The following is an 18,007-nucleotide window of genomic DNA, read 5'->3' on the forward strand; positions in this document are numbered from 1 at the left end:
TTCAGTGACCCATTCAATATTGAAAAATTCCCCGGTCTAGAAAGAAGAAACATTGACATTCCAGGTGGTAATATGGCCCCCCAAAAATGCTCTCGAGGTTGCTCGCTATGTAAGATCAAACATGATGCCCGTTTCGTTCTTGTTCAACGGACGGTTGTCGGGAGCAACATCTTGGCACTTGGCTCTCGTCCCGCCTTCCTCCATCCGAAGTTCAAGCATCTCTGTCCAGAGAAGAAAAGCTTGAAGGTTGGTACCTGTACAGAGATACTGTAATCGAAATCCGAATGCGATGCTTAATTTGGTACCGATGCCGGGGTGGAAAAGAAAGTTGATGTGAACTATGTCACAAGGGCTTGTGTATTTATCCTCGACGCAGGAGCCGATATTATGCGGAATTTGCTAGGTGTCAGTTGGGAATATCATTCAAATACCTGTCTATTATGGAAGTCATTCATTTGACCTGGGCATTTGTTCAAACCATTTAGAGGGCCAAAATCTTCCATCGACACTCCCCTCATATTTCTCTACTCTGCTGTGGGACGAATCTTTCCACCGTACCTTGGAGACGCGGCACCAGCGACATTCGTCCAAACCTCCAAAGAAACCCCGACAATGAGGTTCCATCATTTCGAACTTCCACCCATTTTCTCTCTACTTGAAATTTGCACACTTGGTTGAATTCGCAACTCGCTATATATTGATTTCGTGCTGCCCATGCGTATCTGATACTAAACTCACTTAAATGTGGGAAGACATGTTCTTTGGTCGATCATGTTTTTCTTGAAGGTCCATGTTCCTGGTTTCTAGAGGCGATTCGTCCCGTAGTCTTTTTTTTTTTTTTTTACGTAGCAGCTTCTTCCGGAGATTCTAAGCTCTTTCGATTTTAGTATCAAAAGGATGGAAAATCGTCCCCTGGATTCCTTTCATATCCCATCATCAAACCCTCGGATGGAAAGACTTTGGGTGAGGCAATGTATAACTATACTGTATCGAGGTGTATGGCGTTAAGTTGCAATTTCCAAGCGTCGACTTACCTTGAATGAAATCAGATGAATGTTGTCGAGTCTCGACTTGCCTTGAATGATAGAGCATTTGGAGATAATGATAAGGCTGCACATATATCCCACCATGGTGAGGTAATTTATATGAACCTTTAACCCATCCCTAAGGTTCTCGAACCCATCTTGACACCACTTTGAAGAATTCCTGCGATAAGTTCTGACAACATGACACATAGCAAAGAAAAACCCTGTTTGAAGCGAGAGGTTGTGGACACCCTTTATGCAGAATATCCTAGATCAAAAGATTAATCTTATCTGATCAAAAAGATAAATCAGATAATAGAAACCTTCTTTGATCCTTAATCCAAGACGAGCTAATGTACAGAAATCCATGGAAACTATCCTCTCGGATGCCGGGGAAAAGTTTTCCACTCAATTCGTACTTGCTCGTGTAAATAGTGAGATTCACATCGTGGTAGCACCGTCTTACATTGGGAGGTTTCATGATCTTGTACCATTTCTGGCTTTGGGCGCTGAAAAAGGACTTAGGGTGAAGATGATAGATGCTAAACGATACGTTTTTTCCTCTTGTAGAAATGCAGTAGGACGTATTTGACGATTGGATCTGAGCTGAGATGCAGAAAAGTTGATGATCTGTCAGCCATATCTCAGGCAAATGGTAAGCTTTCACGAGTTCGGCTTGACTTGATCGTCGTTCCTGCATAAGCTGTCCCATTATCCCGTATCACAATCTCATTCATGATTTGGTCCCTTTCCCTCTCTCACGCAACACAAGGCTGCGACGGTAACTTGAACCTTATCTCTCCCATTGCCACCTCACTCGCTCTTTTATTTCCAATCGCCGGTAACGCAGTTAGTTCATGATATCAAGTCTTCTCGTTTCTCGGAGGCCGATTTCCTTATATAATATCAAAGATATAGGAAAGTCAAGATGGAGAAGAAGTTGGAATGTCCTGTCATGGAAATTCAGGGGTCCGCATTAGTTCAAAGGGTTCAATCTTCTTTAGCATATCCGTTGTCAAATGTATGCACGTAACACCACGCTCAAAGTGACGAGTCCTTTGCAGTGATCAATGAATGAATGAATGAGTGGATGAGAGAAATAGAATAGAAAAAAGTATAAATCGAAGAGCAAATTCACCCAAACTTCAAAGGAAGGTACTGTATTATCTTTCTTTGGAAAAAACCGTTGGAAATTCCTCATACACCTACCTATCTCTCGTATATAACCTCACCATCGAGTCTTGTGTGAATACCACGTTTGAATCTCATATCACATAGCACTCCGTATATACCAATCGGTAAGTTATATCAATCCACTCATTGTCTTTCTTAATTTCGTTAGTTGTAAATTGTTGAGGGAAACTTTACTATGAATGGCGTGAATGGACATGGGATCATCACCTTTTAGGCCTTCTACCGATTATCGGGCTGTGTTGGCGCGGCGGTCTAGTGGGAAATTGGAATTTATTTGGTTTGATACCGATAACCAAAAAAAAAATATTAACGATATTTCTTTATTGATTTTCCCCTTTTATTTATTGTTTTGGAGAACACAATTATTTTATCTTTTATTTTCTTTTAATTCACACTCTCTCTGTAAAGTGGTAATTTCGAACAATACTAACACCAATCTTTGTCTTCAGTCTCGTCAAATTCCTTGACTTGTACATACAAAAGTTCAACAAGCTTGCTTCAGAAACTCTATCGGATTACCCAGATACCTTCAAATCAGAACCTCAAAAGTACACCGCCCCTCGCAATCATGTCTACCCGTCCTCAAAATATTGGCATTAAGGCCATTGAGATTTACTTCCCAAGTCAGGTAACTCACCATATCTCTTTTATTTCTGCAGAATCCCGTTTGTTTACGTTGGAAACTAACTTGCGTGTCCCCGCCGCCAGTGTGTTGCTCAAGAAGAACTCGAGAAATTCGATGGCGTTAGTGCAGGGAAATACACAATTGGTCTTGGGCAAACCAAGATGAGCTTCTGCGATGATAGAGAAGGTGAGAATTTACATGTCCGCAACAGCTGTCGGAGTTTTGACTTATTCATGGCATCCTGCAGATATTTACTCTTTTGCCTTGACCGTCACCTCCCGTCTCCTCAGCAAGTACAACATTGATACAAACACCATTGGACGTCTGGAAGTTGGCACAGAAACCCTTCTCGACAAATCGAAGTCCGTAAAATCGGTTCTCATGCAATTGTTTGGAGAAAACTCGAATATTGAGGGAATTGATACCGTTAATGCATGCTACGGTGGTACCAATGCTGTATTCAACGCTGTTAACTGGATTGAATCGTCCGCATGGGATGGAAGAGATGCCATTGTGGTTGCTGGAGATATCGCCTTATATGCCAAGGGTGCTGCGCGTCCAACTGGAGGTGCGGGAGCTGTTGCCATGTTGATTGGACCAAACGCTCCAGTTGTTGTTGAGCCTGGTCTTCGTGGAACATACATGCAACACGCCTACGATTTCTACAAGCCAGATCTTACTAGCGAGTATCCAATCGTTGACGGCCATTTCTCTCTCAAGTGTTATACCGAAGCAGTTGATGCTTGCTACAAGGCATACAACAAGCGGGAACAAACCCTCAAGCCTTTAGCAAACGGGCATATAAATGGTGCCGTCTCAGAGGATTCAACAAAATCTCCTATTGATCGTTTCGATTACATGACCTTCCATGCCCCTACCTGCAAGCTCGTTTCCAAGTCATACGCCCGTATGCTTTACAACGACTATCTTGCTAATCCGACCGCATCCACTTTTGCTGATGTTCCCGCTGAGTTGAGAGATATGGACTATGCCAAGTCTTTGAGCGACAAGGTCGTCGAGAAGACATTCATGGGTTTGACAAAGAAGCGTTTCAATGAGCGCGTTCAACCCAGTATCCAAGTCCCAACCATGTGCGGAAACATGTACACTGCCAGTGTTTATGGTGGCTTGGTCAGTTTGTTGAGCAACGTTGACAGCGCTACTCTTCAAGGAAAAAGAATTGGTGTTTTCAGTTACGGAAGTGGTTTAGCCGCAAGTTTGTTCTCCTTGAAGATCAACGGCTCTACCGAGACCATGGCAAACGCTTTGAACCTACAGGAAAGACTTGAGGCTCGCCGAACCGTCGCTCCAGAGGTTTACGAAGAGGTATGAATGATACTGTGAGAAGGAACTCTTGGATCTTGTGCTAACATAGAACAGTTCTGCAATCTCCGCAAGCAAGCCCATCTCCAAAAGTCATACACCCCACAAGGCAGCCCAGATACCATCGCTAAGGACACTTACTATCTCAAGAGTGTTGATGATATGTTCCGCCGAGAATACGAGATCAAGGCATAACTTCTCAAAATCAATTTTAATTTGACTGCGAATCTTCTTTGCATGTTAGCTGCCATAGATTGATTGGGATGGCTTTCTTCTTCTTCAAATTGCGTGTCCACGGTTATCCTATATAGAGCGCGATATTTGCTTGCATTTACTCTTTACGTCTAAAGTGACGGAGAGTACGGTAGATAAAGGTGCTGGAAAGTGGGAGGGGATGGAAATTTAAATGCATGGGATGATTTCAACGAAATAGGAATTTTAATACTTTTGATACTGATGAAGGATTGTGGAGAACGAAGCGGGAATGAAGCATTGTATGAGCGTGGTTGAATGATCTCGGGCCTTGTCTTACACATAGATAGACAGCGCAATGATAGATGAGGATGATAATTTTGAATTTTGGTTCAGATATCAATACACTCGATTTGTTCCTTTCTGGTGATGCACTGCTGATTATGATGATCTATGATATGTCGAGAGGCTAGTGATCAAAATGCTTTATTTTCTTGGTCGTTTATTGATTAATTCTATCCGTTATTTCATCTCTCATCTAATCCTAAATCTTCACGTCACAACCTCGCTCTCTCAGTCCCTCCCCCATTCACATCCTCATTTCCATCCCCATCCATCTTCTTGCCCAATGAAACCAAAAGCCTCGCTCTCTTTCTCATCCTCTTCAGCACAACCTCATCACTCTCCTCCCACAACCCTTTCACATCAACCTCCGTCTCCTTTACACTGTCCGCGCTAATCTTCACTCCATTCGTCGTTATCTCTCTTTTCTTCTCTCCTTTCTCCACCCCTTGCACCCCACCAACTTCTCCACAAAACCTCGCCCAACTCTCAAAACACCTCTTCGTACCTCTCAAATGCGGTAACAAAAGCGCGAAACAATGCGGCATGTACTCATATTCCTCCCATCTAACGCTTAACCCCACGTTCGCCATCCTAGCTGCCAGTATTTTACTCTCATCGGCTAGTTGCTCGGTTCCGATTTGAAAGAGGATGGGTGGACTTCCTTTCCATGCTGAGGCTCCGGCAGATAATGGAGATACGAGGGGATGGATGAGGAATGTATCTTCGCAGTAGATGTTTGAGCGTGGGGAAGGGGTAGGCCAGAGAGGGCAGTTGGGATAGGGGATGGAATGAGGAGCGGGGAAAATGGAGGGCGGAGGTATGTAATCATATGCTTTATTTGTTTCTAACGAGGGACAAGAACAAAGGAGATCTGTCCAAGGGGAATGCAACGATAGGCCTGCTGGAAGTTGTATGAGATGCGATTCGCCGTTCCAAGTTATTGGTTGGGATGTTCTGTTCAAATGCAGGAGAACGAGTAAAAGTGATAATGAAAGATTTCCTCCGGCGCTATCACCAGATATGATGATATTTTCTGGAGAGACAGCAGCATGTAATGAACCTGCTGGTGGAAATAGTAGATTTAGATACGCAACCAAACAATCTAGTAGAGCAGCTGGAAAAGGATTTTGCGGTGCAAGTCGATACCGAAGGGAAAGTACCCGTCCTCCTGTTAATTCAGCCAGTTTCTTGAGTTGTTGACGATAACTGGCTGGATCCAGAAGCCAATGTGCGCCACCGTGTATATGGATAATTGTCACGGGAGAAGTAACTTCTTTCATCATTTCAGCATATTGTTGGGCTTCTGATATCCGCAATCTGGGAGCATTTTTGGGGCAAAAGGCGCGATAACCTGTCCATTCGCCTTCTACGGGCAGTAACTCCGGTTCTATAAAACCACCGGCATGTTGCGAGTCCCCTGGATCTTTCATCTCCTCTATTACTTGAAAAAGCTTTTGACGCACATCGTCTTCCGATGGGACTGGTAATGTGACTTTAGAGATCCAAATCCTACCCTTGATACCAGGGTCATGCAGCATAGCGGCTTGGGTTCGGGAGATGGGGCTCAGGGTGCCATATGTGAAGGACCGGAGGATATTGACTGTGAGTTCGGTTTTGAGGTCCCAATGTGTTGAATTGTGGGAGAGACCAAGGGTATGTGATAAGAGAGTCTTGCCTATCATGGGCATCTTGGGAAGTATGACTTTTGCGAGGGAAAGGGAGGGGAAGTTATCCATGGTTGATAGATGTGTGGATTAAGAATCAGGTGTCGAGTTTGAGATATATGGGTATGTATTGATGTATTGGTGAAGACACCAGGGTAAATTGTGAGTAGCGAGACTGAAGGCGCAATAGATTGACCAACAATTCAACAATCTCTTTGTTTCCAAGATCGTGTACAAACAATCCGATAAGAGATTACTATAAATTCAACTTGAATTCGGCACAAATCTATATATATAAAACATAATTAACTCAGTATAGCAAACAAGATGTATTAAATTGCTAGACGCCACTCAGTCGACTAACCATGCACATGTGAAGCTAATCAACCTCGGCTGGTACAATGTCACGTTCTAGAGCAAATTCAAAGTGGCACATTGACTCTGAATTGTGAATAGCTAGGAAATGGAATAGACAATGAGCGGTCTCGTCTCATACACTTAAATCGTTGCCTTGGATGCTCAAGTTTCAATCTGGAGAAGGATTCTGGTCAAGCAAAATGATTCACTTATGTTGGTGTTATTCAAAGCAGTCATCGGATCATGCAGTCTAGCTTGAAGAATCGTTCGAAAACTATTGAGAATAAATTCATTGTCTCTTTCCCAACCATGGACTTTTCAATTTACATCCCAAAGCGTTCCAGATTGATGAACTTTTGCCACAACCAGATTGACATTCCTGCCCTCAACTAAATACGAGACTCCCTCTTGACATTGCAGGTTTAATACAAACAGCTGTGCTCCATTAGATTATATTGTCAATATTCCGACGCTACATATTCCAAATCTCTATCTCCAGTCATTAACACCCTAACACGCCGTTCCATGCAATTTCACTGACTCCAAAATATGCCAATATAGGATCTATACCTGAGCTGGTCCGCTTGTCTCCGGTGTACCATTTGTAGTGGTAGTAGTAGGAATAGCGCTAGTGCTCTTGTTGGCAGCTGCCATTTGCCAAGCTGGAATCTTTGCTCCTCCTGCTGGCGCACCAGTAGTGAAGCTGAACGGAGTGGCATTTCGACCTTGGACAGATGCTACGGCCTCGGTACCTGAGCTAGTACTGACTGATGCTGGTCTAGGAGTGATGTTTTCAGTTGGGGAATCTTCGGCAGGAGTTGGATTGCTGGAAGGGGTAGTTGCGCTGATTGGAGAAGGAGCCGAGGGTAAAGCTGCACTCTGAGCTCTGTTGTATGGATTCATGGTCGAAGACGGATTCATTCTTTGACCCATCAAGGTCTTCAAACTCTTCAGTTCAACGGCCAATTCTTTTAACCTGGTATCTGTCACCTCCTTTTGTCCTTCCATAGCTTTGGGTATTAAATCCTTGAGCCCCCTGACTTCGTCGCCCATGCGTCGAGATTCGTCATCCCTTCTTCGGCTCGCAGATTTTAACTCGTTAATAACTGTTTCGACTTCGGTTAACGCTATATCTAATCGTTCCGTTCGTTCTTGCTCAGATGTCTTGAGGGTTTCGGTATCTTTTGCTAACTGATCAAGAAGAGAAAATGCCTTTTCAAAGGAATCGTCAATCTCCTTTTTATCTTGTTCGAGTTGCGGAGGTGTAGGAGGAGCAATTATTGGATAGATATAACGCTGTATACGTTAGCAAAGCTGATACCTTCAAAGAATCCAGAGACTTTTACCTTAGCTAGGAAATATGCCCCGTATCCTATGCCACCTGTCACTGTAGCCATGATAAACCAATCTCTCCAGTCCCGTTTCGGTACTTCCGGTGGCGGAAGCTGTTGCCATGGGTATTGTTGATATCCTCCATATGCAGGTGGAGGCTGTCTTACTACTTGCTGTTGTGGCGGATAATTCGAATAGTTTTGTGGTGCTGGTGATTGTTCGCCGCTGGCTCTCCCTAATGCCGCATCTACTTCCTCCTGTGTAAGGTTCTTGGATTGTAAAAACGCGATTCGATTCTCTAAGGGTGATGCAGAGACACTTGGGTCCTGGAGAACTGTTGAAATATTAGAAATGATGAAGCCATCTTCACTAAAACGTTCTTACATGTAACCTAGCTACGTATTAGTATTCGAATTTGTGAGGGAGTTGGAATGACTTACGGCAGATGCCACGAGATCCTCACGAATCGCCATGATGAAGAACAGATGAAATGAAGAAAAGGGTTGAACTTGCTCTCACCGTCAAACAAATACAGAGTTGTGAAATCCGGGGAATTTGTACATATCCACACGCTAGAATAAGAATGGCCGGAACCGAGGTATCGCGAGCTTTGTTCCCGTCATCTTACTTGACCTAGCACGTGACTGGGTTGTCTAATTTTGGCCCTAAACTAGATCGGATTGTTTACTTTCCCTCTAGCGTTGGCCATTCGATAACAACCAAATTCAGAAGTTTTGTTGTGGTGACGTCTGGATGTCAAGTGTAAATAAAAACTTCGCATAAACAGCATTTTCAAATTATTCAATACAATAATATCTTTCACATAGAGAGAACCCCAGGGCATTCATTTCATAGAGGGAAGCCTCACTCTGGAGGATAAATTATTGAAAATGTCGCAAGACACAGGTCTTTTCTCCGTGCGCCGACCCAGAGAGGTAAGGATCCTTATAACCCCCCTCATTCAAATGTTTAATTTTGAAGTTGCTCATTCAGTATAGACACTGGGAAGTATCAATTATAATTCGAGTTTACCACAACCAGCTTCCGCCATGAAGCGATCGAATTCAATCGGTGGTTATAATAACGCACCTTTTACCACCAGCCATGTTCGCAGTGGAGCCAGACAATCTCTCGCACCTTCGCGGCCAAATCAGCCTTTATTCTCACGATCTTCCTCGGGCACAAATTTGGCAGATATTGGAACTTCGTCGGTCAAAAGGACTTCAGTCCAGAATAGCAGTGGCCGGAAAAGCTATGCACCACCTCAAATGGGCCGCGCATCTGCAGAAGGAGCAGAACGTCGAAGCAGTGTTTATCGATCCAGAAGTTCAACAAGTGGACCGATGGGACATCAGAGTTTCTTTCAAACTGGACCTCAACCAGCTGGAGTACCGAAAGACCCACGTCCATTGAGAGATCGAGCTTATCAGGGAAAGATTGGACAGGAATTGTTGGAGTACATGGCCAACAACAATTACGATATAGAAATGAATCATAACGTATCGGCCAATACTTTGAAATCGCCAACTCAAAAGGACTTTGTCTTTATGTTTCAGTGGCTTTACCACAGAATTGATCCAAGTTATCGATTCCAAAAGGCTATCGATCAGGAGGTACCTCCAATCATGGCTCAGTTACGTTATCCATACCAGAAAAGCATAACGAAATCTGCATTATCGGCCGTTGGAGGCGCAAATTCGTGGCCACTCTTTCTTGGATTATTACATTGGATGATGCAACTGGCTCAGATGTTGGATGGATATGCAACCGACCGATATGATGAGGCATGCGCAGAAGCAGGTGTTGATGTGAGTGGAGATCGCATCATTTTTAACTTTCTCAGCAGTGCGTATCGAGATTGGCTTTCCATGGATGAAGACGCTGGAGACGATGATCAGGACCAAGTTCTTGCACCACATATTCAGGCTATGGCACAGGAATTCAACAGGGGGAATTCAAAATATCTCGATGAAATGCGTGTTCTTGAAGGAGAGCACGAACGACTACAAAAGGAGATCGAGATACTCGAAAAGACAGGCTCGGATATTGCTACTTTGGACAGAAACTTTAAAACCATGGAAGATGACAAAGTGAAATTCGAAGAATTCGACAATCTCATGCATCAAAAGTCTGAGAAATACGAATCTCGTATCCAATTCTTGCAAGAGGAGCTCGACAAAGTTTTGCAGGAACTTAAAGAAGCATCTGATGAGCGATCAAGGTTACAAGAGGAAATAGATAGCAGAGGAATGAGTATGCAAGACATCGATCGCCTGAATTCTGAAATGGAACGACTTCAAAAGGGACATGAAGCTTCGCAACAACGATTGGAGGAAGCGAGGAGAAAAGTTGCCGAAAAGGAGCTGGAAGCGAGTCGCAAATTGGAAGAGTTGGAGCGCGTCGTGGAAAAATATAATAGTCTGGGATATCAAATAGGACTCATTCCATCCACGGCCATTAACGCCAAAGGGAAGAACTACGAGCTCAAGGTTGTTGTCAACGAAGGGCCTAATTTCTCGGCATCGCAGATGGCAAGTTCTCATTCTGGCGGGAGAGATGGCGATAGACTTCTTGCCGATCCTACAACAGGTTATCAACCAGCTCATATATTAAATCTGGATCTTCGAGGTCATGTGAAGAACAGTTTCATTAGCCTCCGAAAAGAAATATCAGAACGAAGAACCCTTGCAGTCGAGGAGATGGAGAAACACAACGATTTGCTCGACAATATCAAAGAAGCTATTGACGATAAGAGGAGCGAGGTTGAGGCTTTGGAGCACCGCGTCAGAGCTGCAGAAGAAGAGTATGAAAAGACCAAGGAGGTAAGCACCCTAATCTTCATCGAGAATTGACAGGAGCTAATGCACAAATAGGTCACCACAACCCAAAAACTGGCATCTGATGCACAAATTGAGAAGATGGAGAAAGAGCTAGCTAAAATGCGAGCTGGTCTTACGGAGTCTGTGCAACTCATGGAGCAACGAGAAATGAATACAAACATTGAGTCAGTAATCCCGAGATAGTTTCAAACAGCACCACACTGACATAGTCTAGGTATGAACAATTAACTCTCCGAGCCAACACTCTCCGCGAGGAACTGCATACGGAAATTGAAAAGATGTTAAACGACATTATCAAGTTTAAGGTCCATATTCAGAAGAACCTTGAAGATTATGAGGGATTCGTTGTAGATGAGGTTGAGCATGAGCTCGGGGGTGATGATGAAATCCGAGACGATACCCAAGATATTGAAATGAGTGGATGAATTCCTTTTTTTATAGCCTTGTTCCTTGATGGTTGTTTGTTGGAGTAAATGTCAGAGTTCTTGTGTGTTCGGGGGTCCTCTGGTTGATACGGAAAGGGATTGACAAGCAAGGAGTTATCCGCGTCTTGGATGAATGGTCTGGCGTTGTGGGTTTACCTTAGTTGACTCTGTTTGGGAGTCCTTTGTCGGTCGAGTGATGACACTGATGCAGTTATGAGAAATATTCCGGATCCAAGATTTCTTGATATTGATTGAAAACTCATGTTCATAGCTTACTGCATACACACTAACATGTGTGAGGGTTAACGAGGTATACATGTGTGAATGTGAATGCAGTGTAACTGCGGTACGGCACTGTACTTTGCGGAATGATCGCGGAAGTAGGCGAAGACGATGAAAGGAATAATCAAATGATGAAGGGAGTGAATGGTAATAAATCTGTTGAGAAAGACTTGCATGGAGAGAACAGCAAGAGGAACAAATAAGGGATATGGATCATTTGGTATGGTATGGTATGGAATAGTGAATGGGTTTGTTGTACTCTATCTACATAATTTTCCATACATGGCGGATGGTAATGATGGGATCTATGACACCAATGTTCTTTCGAATAATAAATAAATGAATCAATAAATATTAAACAATAATAAAGGTTAATGATTAATGATTTGGCCTATCGCATATTCACCGAGTGATAACATGGTTCTTTGGATGCTTGAAGATCTACCTACCTACTTTTATTAAAGTAAGTCTTACATCGGAAAGCAGGTACATGAGGCCAGGAGTTGGCTGAAGCGTTGAGAATTGAGGACATACGGATGGCTCTGGTTGTATCATAGCAAAAGCGTAGGTCTGTCTGTAGTATACGTATGATCTTCATGTGATAATACAAATTTCAATAGTGGAATGTGCTTATTAATCAATTCATTCTATCCCGCTTTTTACTCATCCACTTCCTTTCCCACCTTGTTAGTTTCACCCTGGCAGTTTTATTCATCCCACTCCCTCCCATAATAAATAATTGTACAGTCTGTCAGCCAGCCGGCCAGTCAGTCAGTCAGTCATTCACTCCCTCATCAGTCCCTCAGCAGTAGTACTACGGAAGATTCCTCATACTTTGATTATTTATTTACTAGCTTCCTTCCCAAGGTCCGTCCCCCCTTCCTTCAGTTCCCTCCAATAATCTGAACCTAACCTCGTTTTTCCTTAACCCCATCCATTCATCCATCCATCATCTATCAAATCTTCCACTTCTCATTCATCATCCACCTTTTTTATCCCCACTTTCTTGCGCACAACCAGTCAGTACCTGAGGTTAAGGTAGCTTGCAGCAAGCATTGATCAATTTACATTTGATTGCATTTCGCGTTCTACTTACTGCTTTTCAAGATAATCCCAAATCAAAAAGGGTATTGTCTTCAATTTGCGATCGCGACGACGGTGTTGGCCTCTCGATCTAAAAAACAAAACAAACAAAACAAAAACAAAAACAAAAACAAAGCTCCCGCTTTCCCCGAGCCAAAAGTTTAAACAGAAAGTTTTCAACTATTGGCAGCATTTTACTACCACATCAACAAACTCCTTCAACTTTATCAACACCAGTTCCATCAAAATGACCGAGGTTTCCTCCACCAGACTTTATCTGGGAAATCTCCCCCGTAATGGTAAGCTGAATCAAGATCCCAATTGATATGCGACGGCAGAACTGCGAACTGCGACACTCGAACAATTTTGTTTACTAACAAATTTAAATAGCCACCAAAGCTGATGTTGAAGCTCATTTCAACACTCATGGCACAGGCGAGATCACCGAGATCAAACTCATGAATGGCTTCGGATTTATTGAATACAAGGATGCAATGGATGCGCGCGACGTCGTTCCTGGTAAGGATTCAACAACAGCAACAAAAAAAATATCATCTCGAGGGTGAATGCAGTTAACATATTTTCTTCACAGCCTTCCACGGTTCCGACTTCATGGGCGAACGCTTGACGGTACAATTCGCCCGCGGTACTCGTAATAGAGATACCTTTGCCAATCCTGAGCGAACTGCTCCTCGTCCCAGACGTACCCCTCATCGAATGCAAATCTCTGGACTTCCAGGTGAGACCAGCTGGCAGGTCTGTTTACCCCGTTCCTTCACCCGGACTCATGGATATCAATTATTGCTGCTATTTGGACTACATACCACATAATTTTTGGACGCCTTCCTTCTATACAGGCCTTCACTGGCCAAGTTACCATTGTAATACTGGTCAGTGGCGCGCGGTTATGGAATTTGCATTTTCATACCATAACAACATGCTAGTGCATTTGCGCGCGCGGCCGGGATATTATGGACTCATACACATTGATCGCGATTCGCCTTTTTTATCATGTCTCGACTTCCTTTCTGCTATTATTGCTTGCTCTTGCCCTTGCATATCCGGAATAGTGGTCATACTGCGCTGGAAAGATGGCCAACCTCTGGAAGGTGGATCAACTACCTTTGAAAGGATATATTCCTGGCTACTAATTCAAGCGCAACATCCATCCCTTGGCATTTGCAAAGCCCAACAGTCCAGGACAACAACTTACGTGGATATCTGGATATAGGATCTTAAAGACTTCGCTCGTCAATCTAGCCTTGACGTCGTTTACTCGGAGACTGGTCGTGACCGTGATGGCAAAGGGTAAGTGACGCCTGTGTCGTTTAAATTGGATAACCACTAATTTTTGACAAAATAGAAGTTTCGTCGAGTTCGAAACGGCTGCAGATTTAAAGACTGCAGTCGAGAAGCTTGACGGCCGTGAATTTAAAGGCGCCCGAGTCACTTGCACTGCTGATGTAAGATCTATTTCGTACATTAATTCGCGGATCTACGTACATTGCTCACTTTTGAATACCCTCTTGATGAGATGCTAATGAGATGAAACAGACCCAGCCTGATCTCCCACGCGACCGTGCCAGATCTCGCTCGCCAATTCCTCGCGGACGACCTTACCCCATTGATGATTATGATCGACGTGGTCCACCTCGAGGTTATAGTCCTCGTCGTGATGCCTACCGCGATCGAAGCCCCCCTCGTCGTGGCTATTATGATGATGATCGTGGTCGTTATGGACGTTCTCCACCACCTAGACCTCGTGGCCCAATCGATGATTACCCACCACCACGTCGTAGTGGTTTTGATGATCCTTACCGTCGTGATTACCCTCCAGCCGACCCATATGTTAATGGGCATGGTAGACCACCATATGATCGTCCTCCTCCGAGAGATTACCCACCAAGAGATGCTGGATATGCTGATGACGGATACCGTCGTGGCCGCTACTGGTAAATCATCCTTTCCAAATAGGTTGCTCAGTAACCATTTGGATTCTGCTCACATAACATAGATTTCTAATGACAACCGGGTGGGATATGAAATGTTTTTCTATTGATGATTCACGGTGGACGGGCCAAGGGGCGTTTTTCGGTAACGTCTTCAGGTCGTTCACGGAGGTTATGATGTGAATACACGGATTTCGCTAGTTGGCTCTTTTCAGTCTTGTTACTTTTTCTTTGCTCAATCAAAAGCATACCCGGGGATCATTTTCTTATCATTTGTACATGAGAACATGCTTTCTCTGTAGGGGTGGACGTAACTCTAAGTTATGAATTTCACCTTACGACCTGTAATCATAGAAATCAATGGCTATTTTATTTGCGAACTAGATATGTCTGTGACTTTCTTGCCTGGTGGTTTGTATTCTTACATTATAAGTTTTGATTGCCCTGTGATACTACCATCATGATGTGTTACTAAACGCGTAACTTGATCAAGCTATAGAGTGGGAGTTTTGAAGTGTATCTATTGCTATCTAGTTACATAGGACAAGGGGAATCGGAGGAAAGTCCAGCCGACCGAGGCTTGAGCTTTTTCCGAAAGGTGTAGGATGAATACAGTCAATCCTTCCTCACTTCATTAACTGCAACGTCCAGTAGCCCATCACCTGAGAACCATTTCGAAAATCCGACGCTGTCCCGCTTTAAATGGACTTCGGGCCATGGGAAATGCCATCTCCATGATATCACCATATTTAACTCCGTCGATAAGAGGATAAGACCCTTGCGTTGACGGTATGTACGTACAATACAGTGCTAGAAACGCAAATGCTTTCAGCCTATTCAGAGTAAGACCGTGGAGATTCATTAGCCATCTATTTCTCATTTCTCATCTCTATTTACATCTCAATCTTCACTTTTCATTCTTCATTCCTTTTGTCTCCTCCCCCTCCCCCACCCTCCCTTCGGACAAATGCGCTTCTCATATCTCCGCTCTCTCCTTCGGCATCCATTACGCCAAACATCCTCGTCTTCCTCCTTCAATCCCAATCCGAAAAATACAATAAGAGCTATGTCAGGTTCTCTAATCGGCGCAACCTTATACGCCGCCACCATGAGCAGTCCAACTGCTCTCGGCGCCGTACCAGAAAATTCAAAAGCAAAAGCGCATCATCTAAAAAATGGAAAAGGATTTACGAATCCGTGGGATTCTTGGGTGGAGATGAGTGCACCGGGCATCGGTTTGGCAATGTTACGGTGAGTGGGGGCTTCGAGGTTTGCATATACATGTTCCAAGGGTTATGGGAATATTGTGAATGTGATTGCGGACAAGTATTGGCTCAATGGGATTCATTGGGGAGCGGATGGATCGCCCGGTGGTGGAAGATGGAGGGAGGAATCTTCCATGCTAATGTTTCCATTGTTTTCATGTGAATGTTATGTTTTTGATATCTCATTTTCAGATATTTCGCTTCCACGTCAGTGGCCCTTGGACAGCCACTGAAGCATCATGGTATGCACATGAACACATATAGTTTCAGTTGAATATGTCGGGGAGCTATTTATTGACTCAAATACTTCAATAACTACTACTAACTCGGTGACCTCTCCATAGGGCGAAACTAACCGGCGAATTTGGGAACCCGGACACAACTCCCCCAACTGTGCCCGTCGTGCAACCGACCTTCCTGCCTACTCGTACTACGTCTTCTCTTCGCGCAACTTGGCTCGGACACGCCTGCTACTATATTGAATTTCCCTCTGGTTTACGGGTACTCTTCGATCCCGTCTTTGAAGAACGCTGCTCACCATTCTCGTTTATGGGTCCCAAACGCTACACACCTATCCCTTGCAAATTATCTGAGATTCCAGTTGTCGATTTCGTGGTTATAAGTCATAGTCATTATGATCACTTGAGCCATCCGACGGTTATGGAAATACAAAAAAATCATCCGAATGCGCAGTTCGTTGTAGGATTGGGGCTTAAGAAATGGTTTGAGGAGTGTGGGATTAAAAATTGTGTGGAGATGGATTGGTGGGAGGATATTGATGTTACTTTATCCCCTATCACAGGGGAAAAGCGCATATCCACTTCCTCAAAAACTTCTTCAAAAAGCTCTCCACCACCCTCCCCTCCTTCTTCCTCAACGACATCCACATCCCCAATAACAGCCCGCATAAGCTGTCTTCCCTCCCAACATACGTCAGCACGCACAGCCTTCGACAAAGGCCACACACTCTGGTGTTCGTGGGCCGTCTCCTCTGGCTCTGGTGACAACTCAAAATCTGTGTGGTTTGGCGGTGATACTGGGTATCGAGCAGTTCCGCAGGTCCCCAAGGGTACTGATGATTACGGTCCTGAGTATCAACATTTACCGACTTGTCCTGCTTTTCAAGAGATCGGGGAGTTGAGAGGTCCATTTGATTTGGGGCTTATTCCTATTGGTGCTTATGGTATGTGACTGCTTTTCCATCTCACCCTCCCAATTTCGTCTCCCAAACCTCAAACTAAACTCAACTTTGATAAAGAACCCCGCCATATTTTCTCTCCCATGCACGCTAACCCCTTCGATTCCGTAAACATATTCCTCGACACCCAATGTCGTCGTGCCATGGGTATCCACTGGGGTACTTGGGTCCTGACACCGGAAGCCGTCATGGAACCGCCTCAATTATTAAAGAAAGCTTTAGCATGGAAGAAGTTACCTGAAACTGGTATTTTTGACATTTGTGATATTGGAGAAAGTAGGGAGTTTTAGGATGTCATTTGAACTGATTTACTTATTTTATCTTATTTGATACACATTTTCATCCCGTTGGATGTAAATCTTTAAGTTAGTACCGGAATACTGGGATAGAATAGAATAATATCTGCACAAGTGTTTGTGTTTTGTGGTCAAATTAAAGTAAGATGAATCGTCCACACCAACAGTTGGGAAGCCGCATACTGCGGGATGTCCGGTTTTTTTTTTTGGAAATGTTGACGCGCTTGATACTTGAGTATGATTTTATGACTTGAACCAGTTTAATCAATTGGTCATCCGTTTATACAGATATATATGTAAATATATATACCTATATATATATATATACCTCTCTCTCTCTCTCTCTTTTCTTAATTGGCTTCTCATCAAATATATGTGGTGCTTTTGCTTTGAATTATTAGTCAAGCTTTCCAAAAACCCGGGGCCGAAGCTTTTATTTCTAAGCAGCTCACTAATTGATGACTTGTAAGTAAACTAACTAACTTACTTACTCCGCATGAGATTGATAAACATTCAATATATACCCAGGTAATTGTTTATATCTACTTTGTTGGGATATAACTTCTTTCCTTCTCTTCTCCTTCCTCATGTTTAAACCATCTTTGAATAGGT

The 18,007-nt window shown here is 43.6% G+C and overlaps 9 protein-coding genes across 9 annotated transcripts; 5 read left to right on the forward strand and 4 right to left on the reverse strand.

Moving 5' to 3' along the window:
• Positions 1–105: 105 nt before the first annotated feature.
• Positions 106–481, reverse strand: SS1G_14431 (predicted protein; the record flags this gene model as incomplete). The annotated part of the gene is made up of 2 exons (XM_001584612.1): positions 106–399; positions 479–481. The coding sequence occupies 2 exons, from the start codon at positions 479–481 to the stop codon at positions 106–108; spliced, it is 297 nt and encodes a 98-aa protein (XP_001584662.1).
• Positions 482–1,128: 647 nt separating this feature from the next.
• On the forward strand, positions 1,129–2,075 carry SS1G_14432 (predicted protein; the record flags this gene model as incomplete). The annotated part of the gene is made up of 5 exons (XM_001584613.1): positions 1,129–1,131; positions 1,387–1,452; positions 1,596–1,680; positions 1,729–1,874; positions 1,944–2,075. 5 exons carry the CDS (start codon positions 1,129–1,131, stop codon positions 2,073–2,075), a joined length of 432 nt encoding a protein of 143 aa, XP_001584663.1.
• Positions 2,076–2,787: 712 nt separating this feature from the next.
• SS1G_14433 (hypothetical protein) lies at positions 2,788–4,362 on the forward strand (the record flags this gene model as incomplete). The annotated part of the gene is made up of 4 exons (XM_001584614.1): positions 2,788–2,847; positions 2,928–3,030; positions 3,092–4,170; positions 4,225–4,362. 4 exons carry the CDS (start codon positions 2,788–2,790, stop codon positions 4,360–4,362), a joined length of 1,380 nt encoding a protein of 459 aa, XP_001584664.1.
• Positions 4,363–4,916: 554 nt separating this feature from the next.
• On the reverse strand, positions 4,917–6,392 carry SS1G_14434 (hypothetical protein; the record flags this gene model as incomplete). The annotated part of the gene is made up of 1 exon (XM_001584615.1): positions 4,917–6,392. One exon carries the CDS (start codon positions 6,390–6,392, stop codon positions 4,917–4,919), a length of 1,476 nt encoding a protein of 491 aa, XP_001584665.1.
• An 897-nt stretch (positions 6,393–7,289) lies between these two features.
• On the reverse strand, positions 7,290–8,530 carry SS1G_14435 (hypothetical protein; the record flags this gene model as incomplete). Its single annotated transcript, XM_001584616.1, has 3 exons — positions 7,290–8,021; positions 8,072–8,383; positions 8,498–8,530. The coding sequence occupies 3 exons, from the start codon at positions 8,528–8,530 to the stop codon at positions 7,290–7,292; spliced, it is 1,077 nt and encodes a 358-aa protein (XP_001584666.1).
• A 417-nt stretch (positions 8,531–8,947) lies between these two features.
• SS1G_14436 (hypothetical protein) lies at positions 8,948–11,322 on the forward strand (the record flags this gene model as incomplete). The annotated part of the gene is made up of 4 exons (XM_001584617.1): positions 8,948–8,992; positions 9,056–10,879; positions 10,931–11,061; positions 11,112–11,322. The coding sequence occupies 4 exons, from the start codon at positions 8,948–8,950 to the stop codon at positions 11,320–11,322; spliced, it is 2,211 nt and encodes a 736-aa protein (XP_001584667.1).
• A 1,612-nt stretch (positions 11,323–12,934) lies between these two features.
• Positions 12,935–14,643, forward strand: SS1G_14437 (hypothetical protein; the record flags this gene model as incomplete). Its single annotated transcript, XM_001584618.1, has 6 exons — positions 12,935–12,986; positions 13,078–13,206; positions 13,280–13,443; positions 13,919–13,995; positions 14,051–14,150; positions 14,242–14,643. 6 exons carry the CDS (start codon positions 12,935–12,937, stop codon positions 14,641–14,643), a joined length of 924 nt encoding a protein of 307 aa, XP_001584668.1.
• Positions 14,644–15,251: 608 nt separating this feature from the next.
• On the reverse strand, positions 15,252–15,383 carry SS1G_14438 (predicted protein; the record flags this gene model as incomplete). Its single annotated transcript, XM_001584619.1, has 1 exon — positions 15,252–15,383. One exon carries the CDS (start codon positions 15,381–15,383, stop codon positions 15,252–15,254), a length of 132 nt encoding a protein of 43 aa, XP_001584669.1.
• A 220-nt stretch (positions 15,384–15,603) lies between these two features.
• Positions 15,604–17,389, forward strand: SS1G_14439 (hypothetical protein; the record flags this gene model as incomplete). The annotated part of the gene is made up of 3 exons (XM_001584620.1): positions 15,604–15,887; positions 16,246–17,084; positions 17,160–17,389. 3 exons carry the CDS (start codon positions 15,604–15,606, stop codon positions 17,387–17,389), a joined length of 1,353 nt encoding a protein of 450 aa, XP_001584670.1.
• Positions 17,390–18,007: the final 618 nt, after the last annotated feature.

This window comes from Sclerotinia sclerotiorum, genomic scaffold (genome assembly GCF_000146945.2).
Source record: "Sclerotinia sclerotiorum 1980 UF-70 scaffold_33 genomic scaffold, whole genome shotgun sequence".
NCBI classification, from domain to species: domain Eukaryota; kingdom Fungi; phylum Ascomycota; class Leotiomycetes; order Helotiales; family Sclerotiniaceae; genus Sclerotinia; species Sclerotinia sclerotiorum.